This window comes from Diachasma alloeum, unplaced genomic scaffold (genome assembly GCF_001412515.2).
Source record: "Diachasma alloeum isolate Michigan unplaced genomic scaffold, Dall2.0 Dall_scaffold_00295, whole genome shotgun sequence".
NCBI classification, from domain to species: domain Eukaryota; kingdom Metazoa; phylum Arthropoda; class Insecta; order Hymenoptera; family Braconidae; genus Diachasma; species Diachasma alloeum.
Genome location: NW_021680434.1, coordinates 470766 through 497899, shown reverse-complemented (window position 1 = coordinate 497899; position 27134 = coordinate 470766). Strand labels below are relative to the sequence as shown.

The 27134-nt window shown below is 35.3% G+C and overlaps 2 protein-coding genes across 4 annotated transcripts in view; one reads left to right on the top strand and one right to left on the bottom strand.

Annotated features, from left to right (window-relative positions):
* The window catches only part of LOC107039275 (protein argonaute-2), a 33869-nt gene extending 8601 nt beyond the window's left edge, over positions 1-25268 (bottom strand). The window contains exons 1-7 of one of the 3 annotated variants that reach the window (XM_015258801.1): positions 25196-25268; positions 19722-19838; positions 9340-9474; positions 8133-8413; positions 5384-7330; positions 4149-4348; positions 2759-2849 (exon numbers count right to left, since the gene is read on the bottom strand). In XM_015258801.1, the coding sequence (XP_015114287.1) occupies positions 2759-2849; positions 4149-4348; positions 5384-7330; positions 8133-8413; positions 9340-9474; positions 19722-19833 (2766 nt within the window). In that variant the 5' untranslated portion in view covers positions 19834-19838; positions 25196-25268. Of the gene's footprint in view, positions 1-1706; positions 2850-4148; positions 4349-5383; positions 7331-8132; positions 8414-9339; positions 9475-12189; positions 12347-19721; positions 19839-25195 lie in introns of those variants that run through there. The other 2 variants (XM_015258803.1, XM_015258802.1) reach the window with 2 other exon arrangements.
* On the top strand, positions 14716-21383 carry LOC107039276 (39S ribosomal protein L53, mitochondrial). The gene is made up of 3 exons (XM_015258804.2): positions 14716-14961; positions 20788-20900; positions 20966-21383. The coding sequence occupies exons 1-3, from the start codon at positions 14816-14818 to the stop codon at positions 21142-21144; spliced, it is 438 nt and encodes a 145-aa protein (XP_015114290.1). The 5' UTR covers positions 14716-14815; the 3' UTR covers positions 21145-21383.
* Positions 25269-27134: the final 1866 nt, after the last annotated feature.

Here is a 27134-nt window from a genome sequence, read left to right as displayed (position 1 = left end):
TCACATTTTTCACTAAACCTGATGCTTCCAGAAAGATTTGCAGAAAAATTTCTTTAGAATCTTCCTCAAATGGAATAAATGTTAATTTTTTTTTACAGATTATTGCAAATATCTTGAAACCAAAGGAAATTAGAGAAAAATGTCAGAAAAAATTTCCTTTAGATAAAAAATTTCTGAATAAAATCTCTCAATTTTTATCTGAAATGACTCATTATTAAGATAATTACCTAAATAATGAAAAACGAAGTGTTTTGTTTTCAATAATAATTCAATCAGTTTGGGGTGATTGTTATTCCCTCTTCATCTCTCCACTTATGTATTAAAGATTCCAAAAGACAGCAAAAACAAAGAAAATTCAATGGAAGAAATAATTGGCATTAAAACGTGTGCGACAGCCAAACAGTGAAAATTAATGAATTAATCAACCATTCAACTAACTAACCAGTGAATTCTGATGCTAATGTCTAGTTGCCCATTACTGAAATCCGCCAATTCTCACTTTTTAAAATATTTTCTCCCATCTTTAATAATTGGTGTGATGGTGTTTTAGTTAACTAAACCTAGAGAATTCGATTCGTACTTAAATCATTGTTAATCCGCCCCTCACCGATTCGGGCATAATTTTTTTTTGCTGTTTTACGAATTTTTTTTCTCTGAGTTTTACCTACGATTATCATACATCCTCTTACGATTTCATGTATTTAATTATTTCGACAATTAGTAGATAAATTTGTTGCATTGATTGGGCATTTTCTTTCATTAATCCGGGACTCACGTCGGCCCAGATCTAATGCCACTGAAGAATTATACATTTTTGTCTTGATAAATACGTCCCGAAGAGAGTTATCAAAGAATTCACTTAAATTTGAGATAATTAAAATCTCTAGTGATTAAGCATTCAAGTAGTAAAACGTAACAGAAGAAATTTCAAGTCTTTCGAGATTACTAAAATGGGTTTCTCTCAGTAACGAGCGGTTCTAGGGGAAAATGTCTCTAGAACTTTTTTGTAGCGAATAAAATTTCCTACAAGAAATGTCTCCTCACATTTCCCCCCATAATCACTCGTTACCGAGATAAATGCATTAATTAACAGAAAATCAATTATTTCTGCGATGAAAAATGAGTTTTCACTTTTGTTAAACAGGTAATTATTCGAGTAACGAGTGAATTTACGATAAAATGTCTTCAGACATGTTTTTAAGAGCATAAAATTTCCGACAAAAATGTCTTATGACATTTTTTTCTAAAACCCCTCGTTATCAGGATAATGTAACATAAAAAATCCACTCCTTCCGTTACGTTTTCCCACTTCACTCCAGGGCATTCAATTAAATTTATTCTTTTTATCAGGTTCTCAACCCACTCACATAAAGCAATGTGACAATAATAACCCTAAATTCTACAGAAAACTTAAGTTCCTAATGCAATAGCGCAATCCATCGTAATTCCATTTCGAATAAAAACTCAACACTTCCGCATTATTTTCTCTTTTTTCCCCATCACTACAAAGTGTTGTCTCTATTAAGCGTCAAAATTCTCTCCTCAATCCCAACTAAGCGTAATTCGCTTTCCAAAGTTTCGTCCAAGAACACCATCCCCAAAGTATCAAGTAAAGTGAAATAATTTACTGATAAAAAAAATCCTGTTCTGAGAAATCCTAAATGAGAAGTGATTTTTTTTTCAACTGTGGGACAACTCCTTGGACGATTATTTAAAGCCTGGGTTTTATTTTAAACGTTTGACATTAGATTCGGACTGACGAATACAATTTTCAATTACTCCATTTGTATAAAACATATTTAGCAACATCAAAACAGAACCGGAACTATTCAAAGTTAAATTATCTGTTTTGATGGTGAATTTATAAATGATTTATTTCTCTTGTATTTTACCAAAAGCCACGTCACTGAACTCGCAACTTGGTGGCCAATTTTTCAGCATAACCCATCAACTATCGACTTTAATCTTAAACTTTTAATGCTTCATCATTTTTTTTGATAAATCGTGCAAATGAAAATTCCCCTATATACATCATAAATTCATGTTAAATAATATTTTGGTAATGACAATCTCAACATCGAATTCATTGAGATCCTGAAGATGGAAAGAAAATTATTATAATTAATAAACAAGGCAGAAAATAAGCGTAATCATTCAATCTTTTTCATCATCCACGAAGCAACCAATGTTCAGGGTTTTAAAATTTTTCAATTCATGAATATTATTTTTAAGGAAGATAATTGGTCGAGATCAGCGTTAACCAGAGCTAATTGTGTTCTTGTCGTCCCTCAGAAAAATATTCTTAAATCTAAATCTAAAAACATGATTAACTATAAGCACCTTCTTGACGGTTTTTGGATCAATTTTTCTATAAAATTGTACCACATTTTAAATGCGGCAGAGTCTTTATCAATTTTTTTCTCCAGAACAGCTGGTAAAAATGATAAATAAAAAAATTGGCCACCGAAGAAGATTGTCCAATTATAAATCTAACGAGAGTTCTAGACATTTTTCATTCAGCATTATTCTCACCCCTCCTCCTCCTCGAGATATGACGTAATAATTCTTTCTTTGTTTCTTTTTTTTAATTAATTGTTTTGGTTATGCGCAATGGGCTGAGGGCTTCGGCACTGTGCACTGTTAAATTCATTATTCTTTGACACATTGGCTTTGTTTTTAAAAACACTCTTTCACACCCTTTTTGAAAAATGTTCAAATGTCAAATGTCTGGTGAATGGAATTACGCAAAGTACATTACTCGCTTTGTATCGGCGTGTACAGTTATTGCACGGGCCATTGCACCCGGCGTTCTGTCCTCACTGCAGCCTGATTGGTGACTTCCTTCACCACTGAAACGAAAAAATTGTAATTATCAGCTATTGCTCGATGAAAATGGATTTAGAAATTTTGGGGATGAAAAAAAAGGTTTCTTTTTTGCTACAGCTACGGTCTTTTGAGATGTTTTGGAAATTATCCTTAGAATTATTACGATTTGAAGTAGTATATCCAAACTCTACGTAAGTGGTTGAGTGTAACGAGGAAAAATAAATTTAAAACGTTGAAGATGGATTGAATGTGTATAAAAATGAAGAATTGATGCAAAAAAATAAATTGTTTATTGTACTGAGAATTTTTTTTGCTTCAAAGTTTGTCAAAGAATGTATAGAATAATTACAAATTATTTTTTTCGAAATCGACCTTCAAGTCGACAATTTGGTTTTTGTTTGAATTTTCAAAAATCACACTATTTATTAGAAAAATAAACGAAATTTTCTTTCCACATATCTGGTTGTTTCGCATGAATATGGCACGTTTTTCATTTGAAAAAAAAAAAAAAAAAAAAAAAAAAAAAAAAAAAAAAAAAAAAAAAAAAAAAAAAAAAAAAAAAAAAAAAAAAAAAAAAAAAAAAAAAAAAAAAAAAAAAAAAAAAAAAAAAAAAAAAAAAAAAAAAAAAAAAAAAAAAAAAAAAAAAAAAAAAAAAAAAAAAAAAAAAAAAAAAAAAAAAAAAAAAAAAAAAAAAAAAAAAAAAAAAAAAAAAAAAAAAAAAAAAAAAAAAAAAAAAAAAAAAAAAAAAAAAAAAAAAAAAAAAAAAAAAAAAAAAAAAAAAAAAAAAAAAAAAAAAAAAAAAAAAAAAAAAAAAAAAAAAAAAAAAAAAAAAAAAAAAAAAAAAAAAAAAAAAAAAAAAAAAAAAAAAAAAAAAAAAAAAAAAAAAAAAAAAAAAAAAAAAAAAAAAAAAAAAAAAAAAAAAAAAAAAAAAAAAAAAAAAAAAAAAAAAAAAAAAAAAAAAAAAAAAAAAAAAAAAAAAAAAAAAAAAAAAAAAAAAAAAAAAAAAAAAAAAAAAAAAAAAAAAAAAAAAAAAAAAAAAAAAAAAAAAAAAAAAAAAAAAAAAAAAAAAAAAAAAAAAAAAAAAAAAAAAAACTTCAGAAATTGAGTACATTAGACTGTTTTTTCCATTTTAAGCGCCTGGAAGGCAAACGAGTAAACAATTGGTGTTTTTGGACTAATTCTTCGTTTTCATACACATATGATCGATCTTTAAGGGTGAAAAAGTTTACTACAATATTTCAACTTTTGTCCTGTTTTTAAAATGAATTAACTGTTATCAATTCTTTCAGGTCATTCAATTGAATAGATTAGAGATTATTTACCTGTCATGTTCCTTCTCGACTAAATGATACCTCGCCCGGAATGCAACGAGATGAGCGTAATAAGCTGGAGCTGGTATACTAACTGATCTGGTACATCTGACGTACGTGTGGCAAAGTTGATAAGTCAAACACTGGAGTTCGTCGCTCTCGAAGTGATTGTCGTCCCACAGTACGTGATAGTGAGATGGTCTCGACGTTCCCTATAATGATAGAATGATAAAAATTGAACATAAATTTCTTCCATCTGTTTATTTCTTCAATTACCTTAAAGTAAATTATCTCAAAATTAAATTAAATCGAATTAAATTCTTCCTAAGAATGTCTATTCAATATTGTGATTGAAATTTTCGATAAACTTATTGGAATTTTTCATCACATAGTAGTTCTATTGAAATTTCATGAAATTTTTTAATAGAAAATTCATAATTTTAGGAAAAAATCAATAGAAACTGTAATTTTCAATGAAATTATTTCATGAAAATTGATAGAAATCAGGGAAATTCTACTGAATATATTCATGAATTTTCTAGTAATCGAAGACTCAGTATAATATGCTACTAATATTTATATTTTCACTGAAAATTCAAGTAAGTTGAGTAATTCTCATCTTCCTGAGCAAAATTCATAAATTTCGAAATAAAAATCGAACAAAAAAGGCAATCTAGATAACGCTCGGCGGCTAATGCACGGAGAGAAAAACAAACACGTTGTCAAACAAGTTTTGTTTGGGCCAATAAAATCGCTAGTTGAAAATTGAGACGGTGCCTTTTCAGGATGAAAATATCTCATACAGAGGAAAATTTATCAACAAATATTTTATCCATAAGCTACAAGATTGCTATCATATCATTATTATTGTTTCATTTAAGTGTTCATTTCTTGTCTGTGATTATTACACAGCCGAAACGAAAAACTACCATCCCTTGTTTCGCATAAAACAAAGATTTTTCGGGAGCAAAATACGTATGGGAGTATCGAATAACGAAGGAGTGGTGCTAGAAATGACATTTCTTGCGTGTACAGAGAATGCAATTTTCTTTGAACTACTAAATCTATTTTTGCGACGAAAAATTTTTCATTCCAGCGCACTCTCCGCATGTTTGGCACAAAAAAATCCTTTTATGATAATTTTCAAAAACTATTTTCTTGGGGCAAGTAAAACTTCCTTGAGAACTTTTGTTTTTCTCTCAGCATAGAGCTGGGCCTTAAACAAGCGAAATGTCCCCTGAACGCACCTGAATACCCTGATGACTGCACAGATAGAAATCAAACTCAGTGGGATGTGTAATGCAGACATCGACAGTTGTGCCAGCAGGTATATTTCCACTCTTTCCACTCTGCTCCTTCTTATCAGCGCAGAATAGTCTCGTGTGATGCCTCTTCTGAACGACAATAAACGTGATACCAGGTTTGTAATCAGCCTCGAGTTTGATGCAAGCCTCTCGAATGGCGGTGAGTTCATGCTGAAGAACATGAAGGAACTGTCCCTCCGAGACCCCATCGCGATAAAGAATGATCCTGTGGGGCTTGTATCCCCCCGTGCTCTTGTAGAACATGATCAACAATTCTCTGACCATTGAACTCAACTCCTGAATGATCTCCTGCCTGTGCTGCTGCACTCGAACAGTGGCAGCATAACGAGATGGATGAGCATCGACACTACCAACAACAGCTGCTATGCTCGGCTTTTTGTTGTCACCAGCTGGTGGATGGGTCACGTCAGCGCCGAGGAATATCACTGGTTCGTTGAAGACTTTGGGCCTTATACTTGGCACTAGGATACTGTTTATTCCACCGAGCTTGACGTTTATCTTCAGACAGAGATTCGAGAGGGTCTGGGGAGACGTCTTGTTGACGTTCTTCGCTTGGACACACTGAGTCGCCATGCCCAGGAGGGTGTCACCCACTCGTTTCACTTCAGCGTAAACTGGTGTCTTTCCAGGTAAAACCACGCAGACAAGCTGCAGAGCCTGGAAAGTGGACTTCAAATACCGAAACATGGGCTCAACCTGATCAGGTCCAGTTGCGTACTTGCAGAAGCATGGCTGTCCAATTATGGGCATTCCAGCATCATTGCTGATCTTCTGCAGCTGTGAAGTGAATGTTCTCAGCGCATCCTCCCTGACAGTCCTCTGAGGTGCAAAACAGGCAATAGCCCACACTCGAATTTCCACTCCAGTGTAAAATTGCTTTCCACGCATATCCCAAACCCCTTGATTGGGCAGTGCCTGCTGTTTTGTCTGTCCACTCAGGGAACTCACTCTCCCCCCGTACTGCAATTTGGGTGGTGGCAGTACTCTTCCACGCACCTCCATCATACTGTTGGATATTGTCAATCCAAATTCTTGGACGTACGAGTCATTATTGAAATCAGCTCTTCTCACTAAATTGTTAATTTCTCTCTCTCGATCTGGAGCTGATCTCGCTGTTGCCTTGATCATCGTCGATGTCTGCATATCAGTCAATTTTTTGATACAACGCTGACCTGCAACAATATTGCACACCTCTAGTGGCAGATAAGTGTGCTTATGCTCCTGACCAACTTGAAGGCACGGTAGATGAGGATAACGTAATTTCATTTTGTATTTATCTAAAAAGTACTTGGCAACAGTGCACTCAACAGTCTGGCCATTCTCCAATTGCAGTGGAAATGACTGCATCTGGGCTGGTTTTCTCGTAACATTGCAAACACGATATTTTCGTCTCATGGTGCCACAGTGAGTGATCTCGATCTTCAGGCCCTTGATTTCTTTGGTAAATTTCACTCTCTGCGAGTCTGTCAGTGGTTTTCTCTGCTCATTGACGTCTCGAATGTCGAGTACTTCACACATGAATTCAATAACTGGTTGGGCTTTGTAGAATGCTGTTGCTGAGACATCGATGTTGAGCATCATTTTCCATTGGGAGGGCCGAACAGACTGATGAAAACCAAACCAAACCTCTCTGCCACCACCCAGGGGATGGTAGTAACCGTCTGGAGTGCTGAAGAAGGATCTGCCAACTGGGGTGTACGTCATTGAGGGCAAATGTCTCATGACAACGTCCAGTGCTAGGATTGCGTCGTAAGGAATCTGTCGGGTTCGTCCCTCCAGGGCTTCCTCCAGGGCGTACAGGGAGACTTGCGCCAGCCATTTTATTGCCACACGAAACACTCTGTCTTTACCCTCACCAGGCAGTATTACCTGTTGAGAAGATAATTTTGTAGTGGAGATTGATTTGTTGGAGGAATTCAATTGAAGAGATGGATTCTCTTCTTTTTGGTGAGATGATGCATGGGAATTTTGGTAATTGCTGAACTGTTGTAATGAGGAATTATTGAATGAGGATTTTTTAAAGAGAATTTCATGGGAGAAAAAATGGCTGGGGACATTTTCTCGTTGTAAAGATGATCATGAAATTCAAACTCTTGCTCTTTCTTTTTACTTAATTATACATTTTTTAAGAGACATTTTTTTGTCCTGAAAAAACCCATTACAAAAATAATTGTAATAAAATTGTAGATAAGAAAGAATTGACAGTTTGAACATAATACTCTATTCAATCTGTAGTGATTTATAAAATTCAGTCCATTGATTTCTAAATTATCTTTCTGATGAGTTTCAATGAAAAATGTCAGAAGGCATTTCCAGGAGAGAATTTTCTTCAGTCTCAACAAATGTCTGTCGATATCTCCTCATGGAACAACTCGTTACTCAATTTCCAAATTCAATGATTTAATTGAATAAATTGAAGGAAAGAGCTTTTTTCAATTATGAGTTCTTCGCCTTAACGAGTGAGAAAAGTTCATAAATTATCTACAAAAACAGATCTCCTAATATTCAGCTCTAAAACCAATCATTTCACGAGTTTCATTCATTTAATTCAGGGATGACTTTAAAAAATCGAGTAAAATCTCGGCATTAACAAAATTATGAATTAATCTCGTTAATGAAGTTTTAACAAAAAATGTCAATCGTTACGAGATGAAAGAACAAACTTACTCACCTCTAATTCTAACTTATCATTACCAATTGGCAATGGATCTCTTGTGTACAAATTATTTCTGCCATCGAACACAGGCTTGAGAGTTCCAAATATTTTACTGTAAGCGTGTACCATTGTCTCGATGATCTCGCGATTGACTTTACGTGGACACTTGTCTGGCTGTATGTTAATGTCATAATGGTGTACATAGCCACGTGGCATTGTTATTTGAAAGTGATTCGCTCTCAAGCCAATCGCCCGACCCTCGCGCCCAATGTTTGGCCTTCGAGGACATGAGAACACTGTAACAATTGTTAGTCATTAATAATAATTAGTATCATTGGTATTCAGTAGTGCACAGAGAAAAAAGATTTCTAGTTTCCAGAAAAAGGATACGGCATTTATGAAACTCGTGGTTCTAGAAGGCATCGTACTCAGAGTAAGAAACTGATTAATTAACGATATCGACTATTTTTTCTCCAATGAAATGTTTTTCTACTTTTCTAGTGGAATAAAATGGCTTCCATTTGAAACCCATTTGACGCGAAATTTCCGGATATTTTATAGTAATTTCAGTATTTAAACATTGCAGCTCTGTTAAAAAACATTTTTTTAATCTGAAAAACATTAGAATGTTTACTTTTGGAAGAAGATTGATGAAATATTTTAAAAATTGCCATTTTCCAAAATTACGAGTATTTTTTATAATTTATAAACAATACATTTTCCACCTTAAAAATCATTTGTTCGTAACAAATTCATTCATGTTCAGAATTTTACTAGAATTCGATTTCATGCTAAAGACATAAAATTTCCGAAAGTTTAAACAATTTCAAATATTTATTTATAAACAACGAATGTTAAAAAAAGATAATTCTGTGCAAAATTTAATTTGAATAATACTGAAAATTCATTATTTAGAAAAAAAAATTCTTACGCAATTCAATTGACAAATTAAATGATTGAATGGAGAGCCATACATCGAAATAAAATTATTCTTATTACTATGATTGAATGGCAATTTAATGGTCGAATCTGTAGCGTAGTCTCTACCAAACTGTAAAAGATACTTGAATATCCTTAAAGTTCAGCCATTTAATTTAATTCATATTCAATTCACATTTACTGAGTCATATTTTTTCTGAAAAATAGAAACTCTTCTCGTGTGCATGTTTATTTTTACGTTTTGTTTTATTTGTTTTTGTTTTTTTGTTTATTATTGAGCTACCTGGCAGTTCTGGAGGCTGAGGCGGCGTGTGTGTCTGCGCAGGAACTACTCCCAGGGCGCCGGAGGCAACGACACTGCTTCCTGCTGCACTCGCTGCACCCACCGCTGTACTTGTTGTGGGCCCCGGTGGGGGAGCTAAAATAATAGATTTTTTATTTATATAATTGTTAATGGGGTCAGACAAATGGAATTATAAGAGGGGGGCGGGGGGGAGAGGGAGATAATCTTGAGAGTTTTTTATGTAAATCTGAACGTTCCGGGGAAAAATGAATTCATTGGAAGGGACGAATTTTTTTGGTTTATTTGAGGTAATAAAAGAGGATTCTGATAATTGGTGAATTATGTAGGAGAGATCATACCAAACTGACCTGAATTTTCAATGAATTAACGATTCCAGAATATATTCATCTAAATTTGCTTAATTCTGTTAAGTTTTTGGGAATAACTAAACTGAAATTAACAGTTTTTTTGGGAATTTTCAGTGACGGAATTCCTTGAAATTCCAGCAGAACTGTCATTCGCCAAAAATTTCCAAAAAAATTATCAGAAATTTACGTCCTCCACCCAACGAAAGGCCTAAAAATAACTCTTCAACCCCATTATCACACCCTCATTAAACCTCTATCCATTACCTAGTCCCCCTATCTGTCAATTAAAAATGACTATTAGTTGCAATAAATGTCTTATTTTAATGCAAATGCAACGGAATTCCAAAGCTCTGAACAGTAGGAAGAAGATGACTCCATTTGTTACTTGAATTTTCACTCAAAAACTAAATATTTCGTATCAAATTGACCTGAATTTTCAATGAATTAAAGATTTAAGAAAATATTCATCGAAAATTTTTTAATTCTGTTAACTTTCATGGAATAACTAAACTAAAATTTACAATATTCTATCATTTTTTTCATAAAATTGTGAATTTTCAATGACAAAAATCCTTGCAATTGCAGCAGAACGGTCGCTCCTTGAAAATCCCCAAAAAATTATTAGAAATTTAGCAAAAAAAATTCAGTGCATTTACATTACCTGCAATAAATTTCAAATTTCATTGCGAATTCAATGGAATCCCAAAATTTTTAACAGTAGGGAGAGGACAACTCCGCTTTTTACTTGAATTTCCGATCAAAAACTCAATATTTCGTACCAAATCGACTTGAATTTTCGATGAATTCAACATTTAATAATGTTCTCATCCAAATTTTCTCAATTCTCTCAACTTTCATGCAATAACCGAACTAAAACTTACAATTTCTATCAATGTTTATCAATTTTTATCAACGTTTCAATCAATCAAATTCATCAAATTGTGAATTTTGTGAATGACAAAAATCCTTGCAATTCCAGCAGAGCTGTCATTCCTCAAAAAAATTGTCAGAAATTTAGCAAAAAAATTTCAGTGCATTTCTCCTGAAACTAAAAATAACCCTTCAACCCTATTATCATCCTCATTAACCCCCTCCCCCACCAATCACCTAATCCCCTCATCTGTCACCCAAAATAAACCAAACACCTCAACCAAAACAAAAACCCCCCACCTCGCCCCACCTTCAAAAATCCAAAACCCCCAAAATTCCCATAAGACTCCTATCGATTCACGTGTTTCACCATCAGACACGCTGTCCATAATTTCCCATGATGACTATTACCTGCAATAAACTTCAAATTTCATTGCAAATTCAATGGAATTCCAAAATTTTGAACAGTAGGGAGAGGACAGCTCCGCTTTTTACTTGAATTTCCGATCAAAAACTCAATATTTCGTACCAAATCGACCTGAATTTTCAATGAATTCAACATTTAATAATGTTCTCATCCAAATTTTCTCAATTCTCTCAACTTTCATGCAATAACCGAACTAAAACTTACAATTTCTATCAATGTTTATCAATTTTTATCAACGTTTCAATCAATCAAATTCATCAAATTGTGAATTTTGTGAATGACAAAAATCCTTGCAATTCCAGCAGAGCTGTCATTCCTCAAAAAAATTGTCAGAAATTTAGCAAAAAAATTTCAGTGCATTTCTCCTGAAACTAAAAATAACCCTTCAACCCTATTATCATCCTCATTAACCCCCTCCCCCACCAATCACCTAATCCCCTCATCTGTCACCCAAAATAAACCAAACACCTCAACCAAAACAAAAATCCCCCACCTCGCCCCATCTCCAAAAATCCAAAACCCCCAAAATTCCCGTAAGAATCCCATCGATTCACGTGTCTCACCGTCAGCCACGCTGTCCATAATTTCCCATGATGACTATTACTCACACATCGCCCTCCCCTCCCCGCGCACCCGCGTGTTCCCAGATAAATAATAATTCCAAAATCCGAGAGCCCCAGAACCTCCGGAATTCCCACTCGCTCCATTCGTCACGTCCACCAAAAAGCGAACACCCCTCAGACCAAATTTGAATAGGTAATCGACGGAAAATCCGATCAACAGAGTAGTCTCCGCCTGTTGAGCATGCACAGGGTTCATCGAGGGTCATTCTCCCCAGAATTCACCAACTCCCCCGTGTTCGCCCTATTTCATTCATCCATTTTCATTTTCCCTGCGCGACGCAGTGAAATGCAAAGTTGTTCGGAAAAATGGTCAAAAATGAGTGGGAAAACGAGGGCAGATGCAGCCCAGTGAACAAAGGGCTCGAACATTGTTGAAAAAAAATCGTTTGGTCGTGATTCTAGACTCGCCTAGACGAGCCCAGTGGCAACCATCTACTCCATTCCCCTCCCCAACACCCCGCGAGTGTTTCCAATTCATTGTGTTTTTATTCTCAACGTAAAAATTCAATCCATCGCCCTCGCATGCACCACTTCAGTGGTTTTAAGGTGCAATGAGACTTACGCTGGCCTACGGGATACATTGTCGTTGATTATATGACGGCAATTATGATGATTTTGTATCACTAATTAATGGAAAATTAAAACGAATGGATAATTTAACTGAAAGGAAATTATCCCACTTTGGCCCCGCACAACACTTCCCCGCAAAACACACACTGGCCTGGTGCTGAGAGTCACCCAGAGGTAGAGAGACTCTGCTTGCAATGGCTGACACTCAGGCGAACTCTCGTTGGCTGCGGTACCGCCAATCGCAGGGGGCTTCGGACAGGGATGGGACTAGCGCGGTTTTCTCCCCATTTTTGTTTTCTAGGTTGAGGCGATGATGATACTTAAGGGGTCTCCTCAATAATTTTCGCCACAAAACGACAATGTGCTAGCGAATTGAATATGTAATATAATAATCAAAAATGGTAAAAGGAAAATTGTAAAAAAACTGAGTAGTTTTATCGTTTCATTCGTTTTCAATTAATCATTCGAATTTCTGCTTATACATGGGCTTTAGGAACGAAATTTTGTCCTTTACCCCTCACCCTGTTGACAATGTGTTAGCCAACAAAGGAAGCTATATTAATTTATATTAAACTCTCAAAAATAAGGGAATGAAGTCTCATCGAGTTTTGCCAGTAATTTGTTGAATAAATTAACGATAAACGTAATTGGCGTGATGTCTGTCACTATCCAACGCACGCTTTGTTTGATGTTTCGTCTCTCTCGAAAATAACCTCACTAACTTAACCATTTTACGCTCCACTCACCCGCGCGCCTATCCCCGTTTTGCCCTACTGAGGAGACCCCTTAAAGTAGTATGGTCACGGATCCATTTCCAAAATTAAAATATGAAATAATTTTTTTGTGAAAGTTAATATCAATAAACACCTCCTGGTGCAATTTGTGGTACTTTGATCGTTTAATATGGTTGATAAGAATTAATGAAAAACTAGATGTTAACACAGAGTCTTATGGGCAAATCACGTTTTTGAGTGGTTTTTATGATAATCCAAGATTAAATTATTAAAAAAAATAGGGGAGGATGGGGTAAAATGGACACTGGACTTTTTTTTAATTACTCATAACTCAGAAACAAATTCATCAATTGAGCTCAGTTTAGGCTCATTACAAAGGGAAAGAAATGTTCTTTGCATTGAAGAAAAACTATTGAATTTCATCAACATTTCAAGCTGTTATTAATATTTGAAAAAAAGTCAAAAGTGTCCATTTTACCCCAACCTTCCCTACCAAAAAATGGGAAAAAAAAATTTACGACCATCGATGAAAATTATTGACCGTTTGGGACTTTAGTTATAAATAATTTCTGCTGCTCGGTGTTCGGAAATTGCGTGTCGAGTAGATGCGGCAACGACGCGTTAGTAGAGTGGTGACAAGCGGGCATTTCAAATCTCGTTTTCCCGACGCTTTTAAGTTACAGCGTTGCCACACACAAAACGACGCTAGTCAAAGGAGGTACATTATTTGACTAATAAGTGAAAAATAATAAAAATAATAGATTAATTCTTATATTTATAAATTTTATAATTCACAAAGAGAATTTTCAATTATAAATCATAGTTTTTTGATTAATTTTTTTAGATTTTCTTGACGGACCATCAACGATCACTTTGGAAAGTGATCATACTATTTTAAGGGGAAACGCAGCCCCTGTGTTTATTTGACTTTTTTTACTTGCGTTTTCTCCTACAATTATTACTTTATTTCTATGCAATTACTTTATCGACTTGATCATTGCATTGTTGGGTCAATGAAGTAGTTTCATAAATAAAAAAATATACGTATGTGGTCTCTTATGGTAAAGTATGTATAGAGCTATCGGAAGAACCCTCCCGGTCACACCGGGAGGGGGGAGCGAGCGAAGCGAGCGGGAGGGGGGCAAAGCCCCCCCGGGGTTGGCGAGCGGAGCGAGCAAGGGGCGTAGCCCCCTAGTAAAAAATAATCATCGCAGGATAAATCACAATTCTAAATGTTCATATAGTCACAAGGGTTCCGTTCCACCTTAAGGGGAGACAGAACCACTTTGTCTACATCAAATCTTAGAATTATGTTTTCTCCTACAATTAATAATTTCTATTTATGAAATTACTTTATCGACTCGATTATCGCATTGTTGAGTCAATGAAGTAGTGTAATGAATAAAAAATAAGAATTGCAGGAGAAAACCCAATTCTAAAGATTCATATAAACGCAGGGGTTCGGTTTCCCCTTAAGTAAAGTTTTAAATAATAAAAAAGATTGTAAAATTCTCGGAAACTCATGTGCAAATCTCGTAAACCCTCTGATCCTTATAATAACAGAAATAATTCAATTGAAATTAATTTTTTTTTAATTAAATAAAAAAAATGAATAAAAAATAAATAAATTAAAATAATGAAATGAAATTCAATGAATAAATTGATGTGGAACAGATCGACGGGCGGGGGGAGGAGACCGTTCCTGGGTACGGCACTGGGATGAATGCGTTCACTGACGCACGGAGATAATTTCGGATTGAACAGTTGGTGGAACTGTCTTTAGAACAACTTCAGAGCGTTCAAGTGCAACGCAGGAACCGGACAACTAGTGTTGCGTGTGGAAAAGTTGAATTTCCTTGGTTTTCCTTGGAATTTTTTCCGAAAATGTCGGTTCCGTTCACTGGAAGGATCGGGCGAGGTGCGACGGCACTTGCTGCAATCAGCAAGCAGCTCAAGATGATGAGCTTAAAGCCTGTCAAGACGATTACTGTACAGTTCGATCCGTTTTATGAGAAGATCAAGGAGACGAGGTTAGTGTGAGGGGTTCAATGGCACTCGCTTGAAGTTTTGGAGTGTCCTGGGATTTGGGGGGGGGGGAGTTTGAAGTTCCTTGTAGCTTTTGTAATTTTGGACGAAAAATGTTGATGTAACGATTTTGGTATCTTGATTGGATTTTGAGATATATTTGAAAAACTGATGGTTCACGACTTTTTGGAGCTTTTCAAATTTTGGGTAGAAATGTTTTTTAATATTGTTTTTTTGGAAATAATCTTAACATTTGGGAGAGATGGAACAATTTTTGTGAGGATTTTTTTTAGCTCTTGGGATTTTGGATGAAAAATGTTGAAATAACAATTTTGATATTTTGATTGGATTTTGAGATATATTTGAAAAACTGATGGTTCACGACTTTTTGGAGCTTTTCAAATTTTGGGTAGAAATGTTTTTTAATATTGTTTTTTTGGAAATAATCTTAACATTTGGGAGAGATGGAACAATTTTTGTGAGGATTTTTTTTAGCTCTTGGGATTTTGGATGAAAAATGTTGAAGTAACAATTTTGTTATCTTGATTGGATTTTGAGATACATTTGAAAAACTGATGGTTCACGACTTTTTGGAGCTTTTCTAATTTTGGGTAGATATGTTTTTTAATATTGTTTTTTTTGGAAATAATCGTAAAAGTTGGGAGAGATGGAACTATTTTTGTGAAGATTTTTTTTAGCTCTTGGGATTTTGGATGAAAAATGTTGATATAACAATTTGGTATCTTGATTGGATTATGAGATGCATTAAAAAAACTGATGGAAATATATGAAAATATTTGTCTTGTTTTTTGTTGTAAATGTTTCTGAATTCAAGAGGGATTGTTGATGATTTTTCGGAGCTTTTGAAACTTTGTATAAAAATGTTTTCAAAATACTTTGGATATCCCGTTTGGTCCTGGAGACGTACTAAAAAAACTGATGGAATAAACAAAATTTATTTGATGTTTATTAATTTTTTTTCAACATAATCTTTAAATTTGGGAGAGATAAAAGATGGGATTATATCGGATTCTAGCGGATTCTTTCATTCATTCATAAAATTAAGACATTCTCCACCAAAAATATGGTTGAAAATGCCTTCAACTATAGCCTCATTCCATTAAATTTTATACATTGTCGACATTCGAGTCATGAATTCACGCAGATGCAGGTAGAAATTGGCCTGACCCTGTCGACCCCCTCATAAACCAAAATTCTCAGAAAATTCATTCAATCCCGATTGACATTTGCGACTCCCCAGTTCGGAAACCGACGCAGTTCCCGCAATAATGACTAACAACTATGCCTGAGGGTGTCGGGTGCATTATGAATGCACGAGCAATTCATGGAAAATGGGCAATTCATTCGGGTTATTCTTGTATCGGTGTGAATGGCTGCATTCGTTCCATAATAAATGAAATTCTTTATTTGGACCTTCATTTTGGAGGAATAAATCATTTATGCCAAGACAATAGTACCCAACAGTCAGTCTTTATGGATTTCTGGAAAAAATTCTACATAACTTAATTTATTTCATTCTCATAACCTATTGAGTATTTCTATTCTCATGTGTTATTGATGAAGACAACAATAACTGTTCGAATCAAATAAAAAATGATTTCACGAGATTCATCGATTAGTTTTTTAAATTTTCGATTTTTTTCGAAAATCGGTTGTCCCACGATAAGTAAAAAAATTGTTCTGAATTGATTGAATAATAGCTGTATTGGTTGATTTGATTTTCATGATGATTGTTGAAAATATGGAATTTTTCATGAATTTCCCTGAATGTGAGCTTTCTGGTGGTTTCGTCAAATGTGATGTTTCAAATTCATTCAAGTATGTGTAAATAAAATTTTTCTATTAACATTTTATCGAAGGGCTGAGGGGAGAGATAGAACCGTAAAAAAGCCAATCGGTTGTATAGAAGAAAGGGATAATAAGAATAATGATGATGGTAACACTCAACGAAGATGAAAATCTGACAAAATTAGTCGAAAAGAAATCTTATTCAATCTAATAAAATGAATAAGCAATGAATTATTCGGAAGCATAGTGATAATTTTTATTAGTAAAAATAACTATACTATATGCAACACAAAAGCAATTTCTCACTTGTTTAGAATTGAATACAACAAAAACTATGTACTATAAAATTTTCGAGTACGGAGAGACCCATAATCCCTGTTGTACAGCTAGTTAAAATTTTTTTAAAATATCTGAGAATAATCTGAGAAATATTAGAAACATTATTTATGAAAAACACGGGGACAATCGCGAGAAAAACCTGTTTGCTGGGGATATACCTCAATTTCCAACAAGAAAATTGCTGAAATGGACGCAAAAATTCCAACTACAGTCTCATTCCATTAAATTCTGTAAATTGTCGACTTTAGAGTCACGAATTCACCCGAATTCAGGTAGAAATTGGCTCGACCCCGCCGACCCCCAGCCTTAAATCAAAATTCCCAGACAATTCGTTTAATCCTGATTGACATTTACGACTTCCCCCTCCCAAGACCGACTCCCTCCCCCCTAAAAATGACTAACAACTCCGAGGGTGTCGGTACATTATGAATGAACGAGAATTTCATGGAAAATGGGTATTCAACTCCGGGTGTACTAACTTTCGAATGTTTTCTGGATTTTCTTTATCTTTCGTAATCCAAAATTGTCAATTGAGTGGTACATCATGTGGAAATTCCCAAAAATTATGATAGAATGATAAAAAAAATAGAAAAAATTCTGAACTTTTTCAAAGAGCGTTTTTAATTGAGATTCAGAATGAGTTGAAAAAAGTGTAAATTACAAATATCTGATTCGCTGTGGCAAATTATCTATTAGCTGTCATTTTCCATGGTGGATAACAAAACACTAACTCCTCATGGGAAGTGACAGCTAGGTATCTCAATTTTCAAAACAGTGGTACGTAGTCATCTGTCATTTTTATGTGATAAAAGTGTGATTAAAAAATTCTCCAAAATATTACAACTTTTTTCAAAGAGCCTTTTCCGTAATAAATGTCTCTGTGCAGTGTGGGAAAAGATTTACGAAATCAGTCTTCCCCCTGCATGATATTGGATGACAAGCCGCCATTTGTCACCGTAAATCACATACATTTTTCAATTTCTTGTTATTCAACTTATTCTGAATATAAATTAAAAATGGTCTTTGAAAAAATTAAGAATTTTTTCTACTTTTTTTTTATTATTCATTCATAATTTTTCAAAACTTGACTCAATTGACAATTTCAGATGACGAAAGATGAAAAAAAAACATCGAGATAACGTTCGAAAGATAGTACACCCGGGCCTTAACTCCGGGTATTGTTGTATTGGTATCAATGGCTGCGTTCGCTCTAATAAAAACGAGGTCGGTAATGGCGCAGGCGCGCAACATTCGATTTTCCTATGGAACTCTGGTATTATGAGGGGTAGTACAGGATTATTTTTAGATGAAATACCGAGTGGTTCAGGGATCGTCGGGTTCTAGCGAATTTCATCTCTTATTCATCGGTTTGGAGGCACAAGTAATAGGTAATAATTATTTCCTTGTGAATCTCTGGGGCAATTCTTTGTCAATCTGGGATTGGGGGTGACTGTTGGTGAAGTTCTTGGAGTGACCAATGACGAGAGCTCGTCTGACGTCAGTGATCGAGTTTTCGAGAAGAGTCTCTAGATTTTGAAAGGCTAGAATTTTTTTTAACGTGAAATAAATTATTTTTGCTTCCTAACAGACGCTTTGAAATCACTTGAATTTAAATTTCCAATTTTCTGTGCTAGGGTAATAAAATATGGCTTAAAAAGTCGGAATATGTGATTTTTAGATGGTGTATGTGTAGACTTATATGTGTGGTCTTTTTTCTTAATTTTTTCATGAATATAGACTTGAATAAGCTCTACTCATTGACACCAATTGAAATTCAATTTTTCACAAAGATTCTAAAAAACTGATGTTTTTCCAAAAATTGATTTTTCAACGATCACTCAAAAAATTGTCATCAAAATGGAATTAGTCATGGCTCAAAAAATTGATAACAATACCCTCTTGATTCTATCAGAATATGATGGGGGTCGCACAATTCGTTGTTGAGTTACAGCACATTGTTTATGCGATTTGAAAGAGAAAATCGGTTTTTTCATGATTACTGAAAGAATCATCAGTAATAGCAATTAAATCAGGGCTTGAAAAGTATATTTCAATGGCTTCTTAATCAAGTTGAAAAATGGTGAGAACAGCATCATTGCTTATCAAGTTACACAGTACCGTCATGAGCTTTTTATATAAAAATCTCTATCACTATTAAACTCAGGTACTAGTCCATTATGTTGAATACTTATTCATATTGATTCATGGTCCCGACTAACTTCTGACAGAACCTGGGTTAAACTCTGGCTAAATCCTGAATAAACCCTGATTAAATCCCGGCTATGCACTGATTAAACCTCGATTGAACCTCGATCAAACCCGGACTGAAAACGAATTCGAGTCTTGAGAGGGTCTGAATGTAGAATTATTTGACAGAACGAAATAACACGCAAAATTTTGATGACATTTCAATTTATGATAGTGCCATGACATGAAACAATAGAAGAAGACAGTAGTGAAATAAGAATTTAAAAAAGGGAATCCATCCGGAAGCAAATTGCTAATTTATTAGCAACGATAACTATACTCATTTATAAAAAAATGCAATTGTCCGCTTGTTTAACGCGAAATGATTCTTTTAAGTGTCTGGGGGCTTTTGGGTTTTTTTTTCACTTACCACTGCATTGACCACATCCGTAAGCCTTCCCCAGCATGGAGACAGCAGTTGTTATCCTCAGGCTGGACAGATCCGGCATTGGGATCGGCAACTGGTGCTCCAGCTTTGCCATGTCGCCTGCAGAAATACATAAAAAAGTCAAATTGGGGTGTTTCTTTTGGTTTCGAGGGGCTATCAGGGTATGAATGAAGTCGTGAATGTTGAATTGAGGATGTGTGAGGATTTTTTTGCGTAGAATACTTCCACAAGATTTTTTTTAGTCATTCTCGGAGATGTTATCCTCATTGATGAGGTGAATCAGTTCAAGTGGAGAACAGTTTTGTTTTTGGGAATATCTCCGAAACGAAGAGACATACGATAATTCACGTGAGGACTCTTTTTGTAGCTCGTGGAATTCGCTACAATAAATGTCTTAACATAAATTTTCATATTTCCGATAGATTTTGAGTTATAATTGCAAAACTGACCAAAATAGACAAAATGTTTTCATAAATATTTCTGAATCTAAAAGGAGGTGGTGAAATTTCTATAGTGTCTTTTTTGTAACCCATGAAATTCACCACAGAATATGTGCAACCAAATAATTCGAAATCTCTCATATTTCTCTAGATAGTAAGAAAAACTTATCGAAAAAATGAGCTCGACTGTTTTTACTATTTTCAACATGAGTCTTTGTTGAATATCTTCAAATCCAAAAGAATTACCGAAATATTCGTCAAAACTTATTTTCTATCACAGAAATGTCATTTGTTTCAGACAAACAAATTCCCAAAATTTCAAGAAATTTCTCGTCTGAAAAAAATTTGATTGACAACAATCCGTCTCCTTCCAAAAATGTTCTCCCGCTCAGAATTTTCAACACGAGTCTTCATTAAATCCCTTCAAATCCAAAAGAATTACCAAAATATTACCAAAATATAAAAAAATGTCTCGTATACCCCTTCACAATCATCTGCACCTCATCACCACGACAATCACCCTAAAATTTCCTCTCAAAACCCACAATTCCACCGTAAACCGTATTCCCGATTGAAAAAAAAACTGAACCAAACGCTCTTGATTGCAGGCAATTTCTGCACTACATCTCAGGCCCCAAAATACTGCGAACAAACTTGACGTGCAACCTGAAGACGAATATCGTCGGCGACAGATCCGAGCCAACAGTGACCTGCGACCTGAGTAAGTACCCCACCCCCATTTTATTTTCTTTCACCCCATTAAACCCTCTCTCTCTTTCAATCCAGCGAACGGTGAAAAGGTATTATTCAAGTGTAAAAATCTCGAAGCGATTGATATTCTCAAGCTGTACAACAAACACATTACTCCCTTGGCACCACCTGAGCCTGAGCCAGAGCGGAAGGGAGTTGTTGTTAAGCTGAAGAAGAAGAAGAGGAAGATAAGGATAAGCAGACACAGGAAGTAAAATCGAGAGGGAAAATTCAAGAGCAACTGGAGAAGATCAACAACATTTTACGCAAAATTAAATTAACGATAAAAACAAAAAGAGATTTTTAAAATTAACCTATTGATTTAATTAATAATTGATCGATTCAAAATAATTCAAGACAGTTCAAGCAATTCAGTTCATTGATTGTGATTGGTAATTAATTTTTTTGGGCGGATAAGTGATTAATTGAGGATTGGAAAGGAGATTTGAGAGAAATTCAGGAGAATGCGGTCGACAGGAAGATACAAGGACTATCAGTTGGAGCTTGTGGACACACTCTACAGCTATTTCCCGGCATTCACGGACGTCTTCGACGAGGACACGTGGTACGTCTTCGTGGTGTGCTTCGTGGCAGGGACAGTCGTCCTGGCGTTCATCCTATCGAGGTTCATCACGATAAAGCCAGTGGAATAAGTGGGGTTATGAGAGTAATTAATTGATTCAAGTGGACTTCAATGTTTTGTTGTAAAGAAGAGATGGAGGGGATCTTAGGGTTGCTGAGGGGAGATAGTGGGATCGACTGAGGTCCTACGAGCTGTGTAAAGGTGTTGAGATAAATATTATTCGAGTTTCTAAGTGGAGTGTCTGATTATTTCACTGTAGATTAACTCCTGGAGCGAAGTGAGGGGGCTGGAGAATTTTGAGAGAGGGGTCTAGGATCATTTCATCACGTGCTACGTGTAGAGTAAACGTGTTCATCAAATGAATGACAAAAAAAGTCGATTGAGTTTCTTGAAACAATATAATAGTTTCAGATATTCATAAACAGGGATAGCCATATTCATAAATTATAATTACCGTTAAATTTTGAAGTAGTTAGTTCGTTAATATCACTCTTAAATTTTGAAGTAGTTAGTTCGTTAATGTCACTCTTAAATTTTTAATTATTAAAGTAAACATCAATTTAAATATTCAAATTCCGAATTATTTTGGCAGTCAATAATTTAGTTAGGAAAATTGACTTATTTGGTTTTAATTTAACGTTAAATTTTAACGGCTCAAATTTAAGTTTTATTCGAAATTTTTGTACAATGGATCAATCGAATTTCATGATTTTTTTCAGGAATATAGACTTTAATAAGCTCTATTCATTGACACCAATTAAAATTCAATTTTTTACAAAGATTCTAAAAAATTGATGTTTTTCCGAGAATTGATTTTTCAACGATCACTCAAAAAATTGTCATCAAATTGTAATTAGTCATGGCTCAAAACATTGATAACAATACCCTCTTGATTCTATCAGAATATGATGGGGGTCGCACAATTCGTTGTTGAGTTACAGCACATTGTTTATGCGATTTGAAAGAGAAAATCGGTTTTTTCATGATTACTGAAAGAATCATCAGTAATAGCAATTAAATCAGGGCTTGAAAAGTATATTTCAATGGCTTCTTAATCAAGTTGAAAAATGGTGAGAACAGCATCATTGCTTATCAAGTTACACAATACCGTCATGAGCATTTTATATCAAAATCTCTATCTTTACTAAACTCAGGTACGAGTCTATTACGTTGAATACTTATTCATATTGATTCATGGTCCCGATTAACTTCTGACAGAATCTGGATTAAACTCTGGTTAAATCCTAAATAAAACCTGATTAAATCCCGGCTATGCACTGATTAAACCTTGACTGAACCTCGATTAAACCCGGCCTGAAAACGAATTCGAGTCTTGAGAGGATCTGAATGTAGAATTATCTCCCAAAACGAAATAATACGCGAAATTTTGATGACATTTCAATTGATGACAGTACTATGACATGAAAAAAATAGAAGAAGAGAATAGTGAAATGAGAATTAAAAAAGAGGACCCATTCGGAAGCAATTTGTTAATTTATAAAAAATGCAATGATCCACTTGTTTTACTTCGGTGGTTTGGAAATACCCGAGGATGAATTGTCCTCGGGTCGAATGGCCTCGCTAGAATCCTTCACAGAACCTATAGAGCGTCTATTGACATTTTTCCCCGACCACTTCTCCCCCAGATATCATCAAAAACTAACAAATCTCTAAATCCCCTCATCTCCTCCCACAGTATCGCCTCCCAAAGCGTTTCGCCAAAAATTCCTCCATCATTTTCATCCTGTCGAGCAACTTCTCTGCGAGACTCGTTGAGGAATAAAACCTTGTGTGGCCGAAGACCAACGAACCCCTCGTCAAAGAAGAAAAGCCGAACCAACAGCCATAAAAACCCCTCAACCCTATCCATTCCTCTCAATATATTTCCCTCTCAATCCTCGCACTGAACCAACTCTTGACTTAGAGATTTCCACGCATCGAAGTGCGTGAGAAAATTCCAAAAGCTCAGCACCATCCCAATTACTAAGACAATTTGCAACATATTCGTTTTTCTTTTCAACCATTTTCGTCTTACGAACAGGCACCCCCATCAATATTGAATTTCTGTAGTTTTACAGGAGAAGATATACCAGCCATGAAACCTTAATATGATCCCTAAACCGACTACATTAAAATTACTGGTTTAAACTTCCACTGAATATTGATTAAACCTTGATGAAACCTTGGTTAAACCCTGGCTAAACTCCGACTAAATCCTGACTAAACCATGATTAAACCTCGATTAAATGCTGACTAGACTCCGACTAAATCCCGACTAAGCTGCGACTAAATCCCGACTAAACCATGATTAAATTAAAACCTCGATTAAATGCTGACTAGAGTCCGACTAACCCCTGACTAAACTGCGACTAAATCCCGACTAAACCCTGACTAAACTGCGATTAAATCCCGACTAAATCCTGGCTTAACCCCGACTAAATCCCGACTAAACCATGATTAAACCTCGATTAAATGCTTTTTAAGGCTATAATTCAGTAGCGAAGTGGTAAAACGGTTTAAGTCGACGTATCTCCCAGTTGAGTTTTTGAGGAATATTTCCGAATCTAAAGGAGATAGCGAAATTTTCGTAATTCCATTTGTTGTAGCAGTCAATCGGCTCTACAAAAAAGGTCATAACAACAATTTTACCATCTCCCTTAGATTCCAAGATATTCATTGAAAATGAGTCAAAATTGACTTTTTTTACCACTTCGCTACCGAATTTCAAAGCAAATGATGGGATCGACCGAGATAACATCCAAATTAATATTTTAAGCCCAGCTAACAATTTACCGGTAAATTTGCGGATATTTACCGATCTTGCTGGGGACTTTTAGATGGCATCCGAAAAATTGTTCCCTGGGCCATAATTGAAAAGATTAATTGAAAAACTAAATTTTAAACATATGGACATGATCTAAAAACGGCATATTCCAACTCCTGCGACCAAAATTAGTCATCTTCACCCAAAAAAACTGAAAATTTCAGATTTGACAAATACAATGGCTCCACTCGGAAGCAAAAATAAAAATCATCTCAAACCCCGTGTCTGACTCTTGTCCGTGCCTTTGTCCTTGCTATTCGCCTCGTTTCTCTTTAAATATACAGGGTGTACCCGCAATACTGGATGTGCNGGGGGGGGGGGGGGGGGGGGGGGGGGGGGGGGGGGGGGGGGGGGGGGGGGGGGGGGGGGGGGGGGGGGGGGGGGGGGGGGGGGGGGGGGGGGGGGGGGGGGGGGGGGGAGGTGCAAGCAACGGGAGAAAAGAAATAAGGAAAGAGGGAAAAACTGCATGAAGAGAGAAAGAGGAAAGTAGACGTGTGGTTTAAAAGGAAGGAAAAGTAAGAAAAAAAAAGCCAAGAGAGGGGATAAAATATAAAACTTTCTATACTTGTTGCACGATAACGGTTTTTGTAGTCCCTACATTTTCATATCACAATCTCGATGATTTTGTAATGATGCTCTCTGATATTTCAGAATAATATGCAGATGCTCTGAATTGATTAGAAATCGATTCGAAATTCAAATTTTTTCTCTTCTGTTTTCGTTCTTTTTTCAATTTTTGCGCGCATTAAATCGTCCTGTCATTTTATTTTTCATCTTGTCAGTGAATTGAACGTTTAATTGACGATAACATCAATGATCTATTGATTATCGATCAGTTATTGAGAAGTTAGAGACTCACCTGCGGTTTTTTGACGTTTGGGAGGTGATAATCCTGGAGTTTTACGTTTCAGTTTTTCAGATGTTTAATTAATTCACTTCTGATTAATTTATTTTTTATCTTCTCTGGTTTATTTATGGTTCGACAACCTCTAGTACCGAGTTTCGGTCTCGCAACATCGCTGGGACCGTTGGGTATTAGTTGAGAACCACTTCCTGTGCCTTGTGCTGTTCAGGCCTTCTCGATACGACTTCTTCTCTCTTTCCACCTCTGCAATAATCAGGCGGGGAGATGTATAAAAATATGTGTATGTATAGATCACTGTTGACACACTATCGCGGGGTTAATGAGGGAATGGGCGTGCGTGAGCCGGTGCGCGTGGGGTGGGAAGCCACATTGTCACGATTTTTTTTGGGGGGTGAGGGGGTTTTTAATGTTTGGGTCTTGGCCTTTCAGTGGGAGACGCGAAATTCGCGTCGAGACGCCGCGAGAGTTACGAGACGACTGAGACGCGGATGGAGGTGTGCAGAAACCGGCGATATTCGGGTATTGCGTGTCAAGGTGATCATGAGAAATTTGACTTTTCTCGGGGGTTTAATTGGCCGATGGGGGAGTTTTCTTTGGGGGGATTAGTGGGTTTAGGGGAAAATGTCGAGAGATTTTTTGGAGAAGAATTTGTTTGTAGGAGTCACGATGGTTTCTTTGAGGCACAGAAGTCTGGAGGTCATTGAAGAACTATGGAACAACGGGAGAGGAAGAGTTGATATTTTTGATTGGAAGGGGATTATTTTGTGAAAGAGTCGAAAGCTTTGTAATCGCTCATATCTAAGTTTGGGATTTTTTGTGGTAGGGGAGGGTAGGGTTAAACGGACACTTGACTTTTTTTTGAAATATTCATGACGTGTTGAATTGTTCATGAACTGGAATAATTTTATTTTTCAATGGAAAAACAATGATTCCTCTTTGGGATGAGCTTAGACTGAGCTCAATTGATAAATCTGTTTCTGAGTTATGAATATTTTTAAAAAAGTCAAAAGTGTCCATTTTACCCTACCCTCCCCGATATCGACCCAGTGTGTACGTTTGTAACAAAGTTTTTCTTCAATTCGCGAATGAATGGATGGAATTGAATATTTTTTTTCAAAAGTAGGTTGAGGGTATTGTTGAGCCCTATCGGTCGCCATTAATTAAAATTTAATTCATCGACTAGTTTTTTTAATTTTCGATTTTTTTAGAAAATCGGTTGTCCCACGATAACTAAAAAAATGTTCTGAATTGATTGAATGATGGCTTGAAAAATTTGTTTGGATGTCCTTCAGACCGAGTTCGAAGATGAAGGCGATAGCAGTAATCGTTATTTTGATTTATTTGAAAATTTTCAAAAATTTTGTATTTTTTGAAAATCAGAATTCCGGGGATATCTTTGAATATCATGCTCCAAATGAATTCAATCATAGATTAAAATGTTTGTTTTAATGCCATTAAGTCAAAGTTAAAAGGTGATTACGATAGCTATATTGGTTGACTTGATTTTTAAGATGATTGTTGAAAATTTCGAATTTTTCATGAATTTCCCTGAAAGTGAGCTTTCTGATGGTTTCTTCAAATGTGATGTTTCAAATTCATTCAAGTATGTGTAAATAAAATTTTTCTATTAAGGATGTTCGACACCCTTTTAGTCAAAGCTGACATTGTTTTCATTTTTCTGGCAAATTGTCGATGGGAGTGACGTGAAAAAATATAACGATTTTGTGGTTTGTCATTCTTTAATGGCTCACGAAGTTGCGTAGTGGTGCGATAATTTTCATGCGTTTTTTCTACAGTTTTGTGATTCTTTTTAAAAGTTTAGAGAAAACGCAGGAAAATGTTCGCACCACCTTAAAATTTCGTCAGTCATTAAATAATGACAAAACGCAAAAACGTTATATTTTTTCACGTCAACTCCATCATAAGTTTGCCA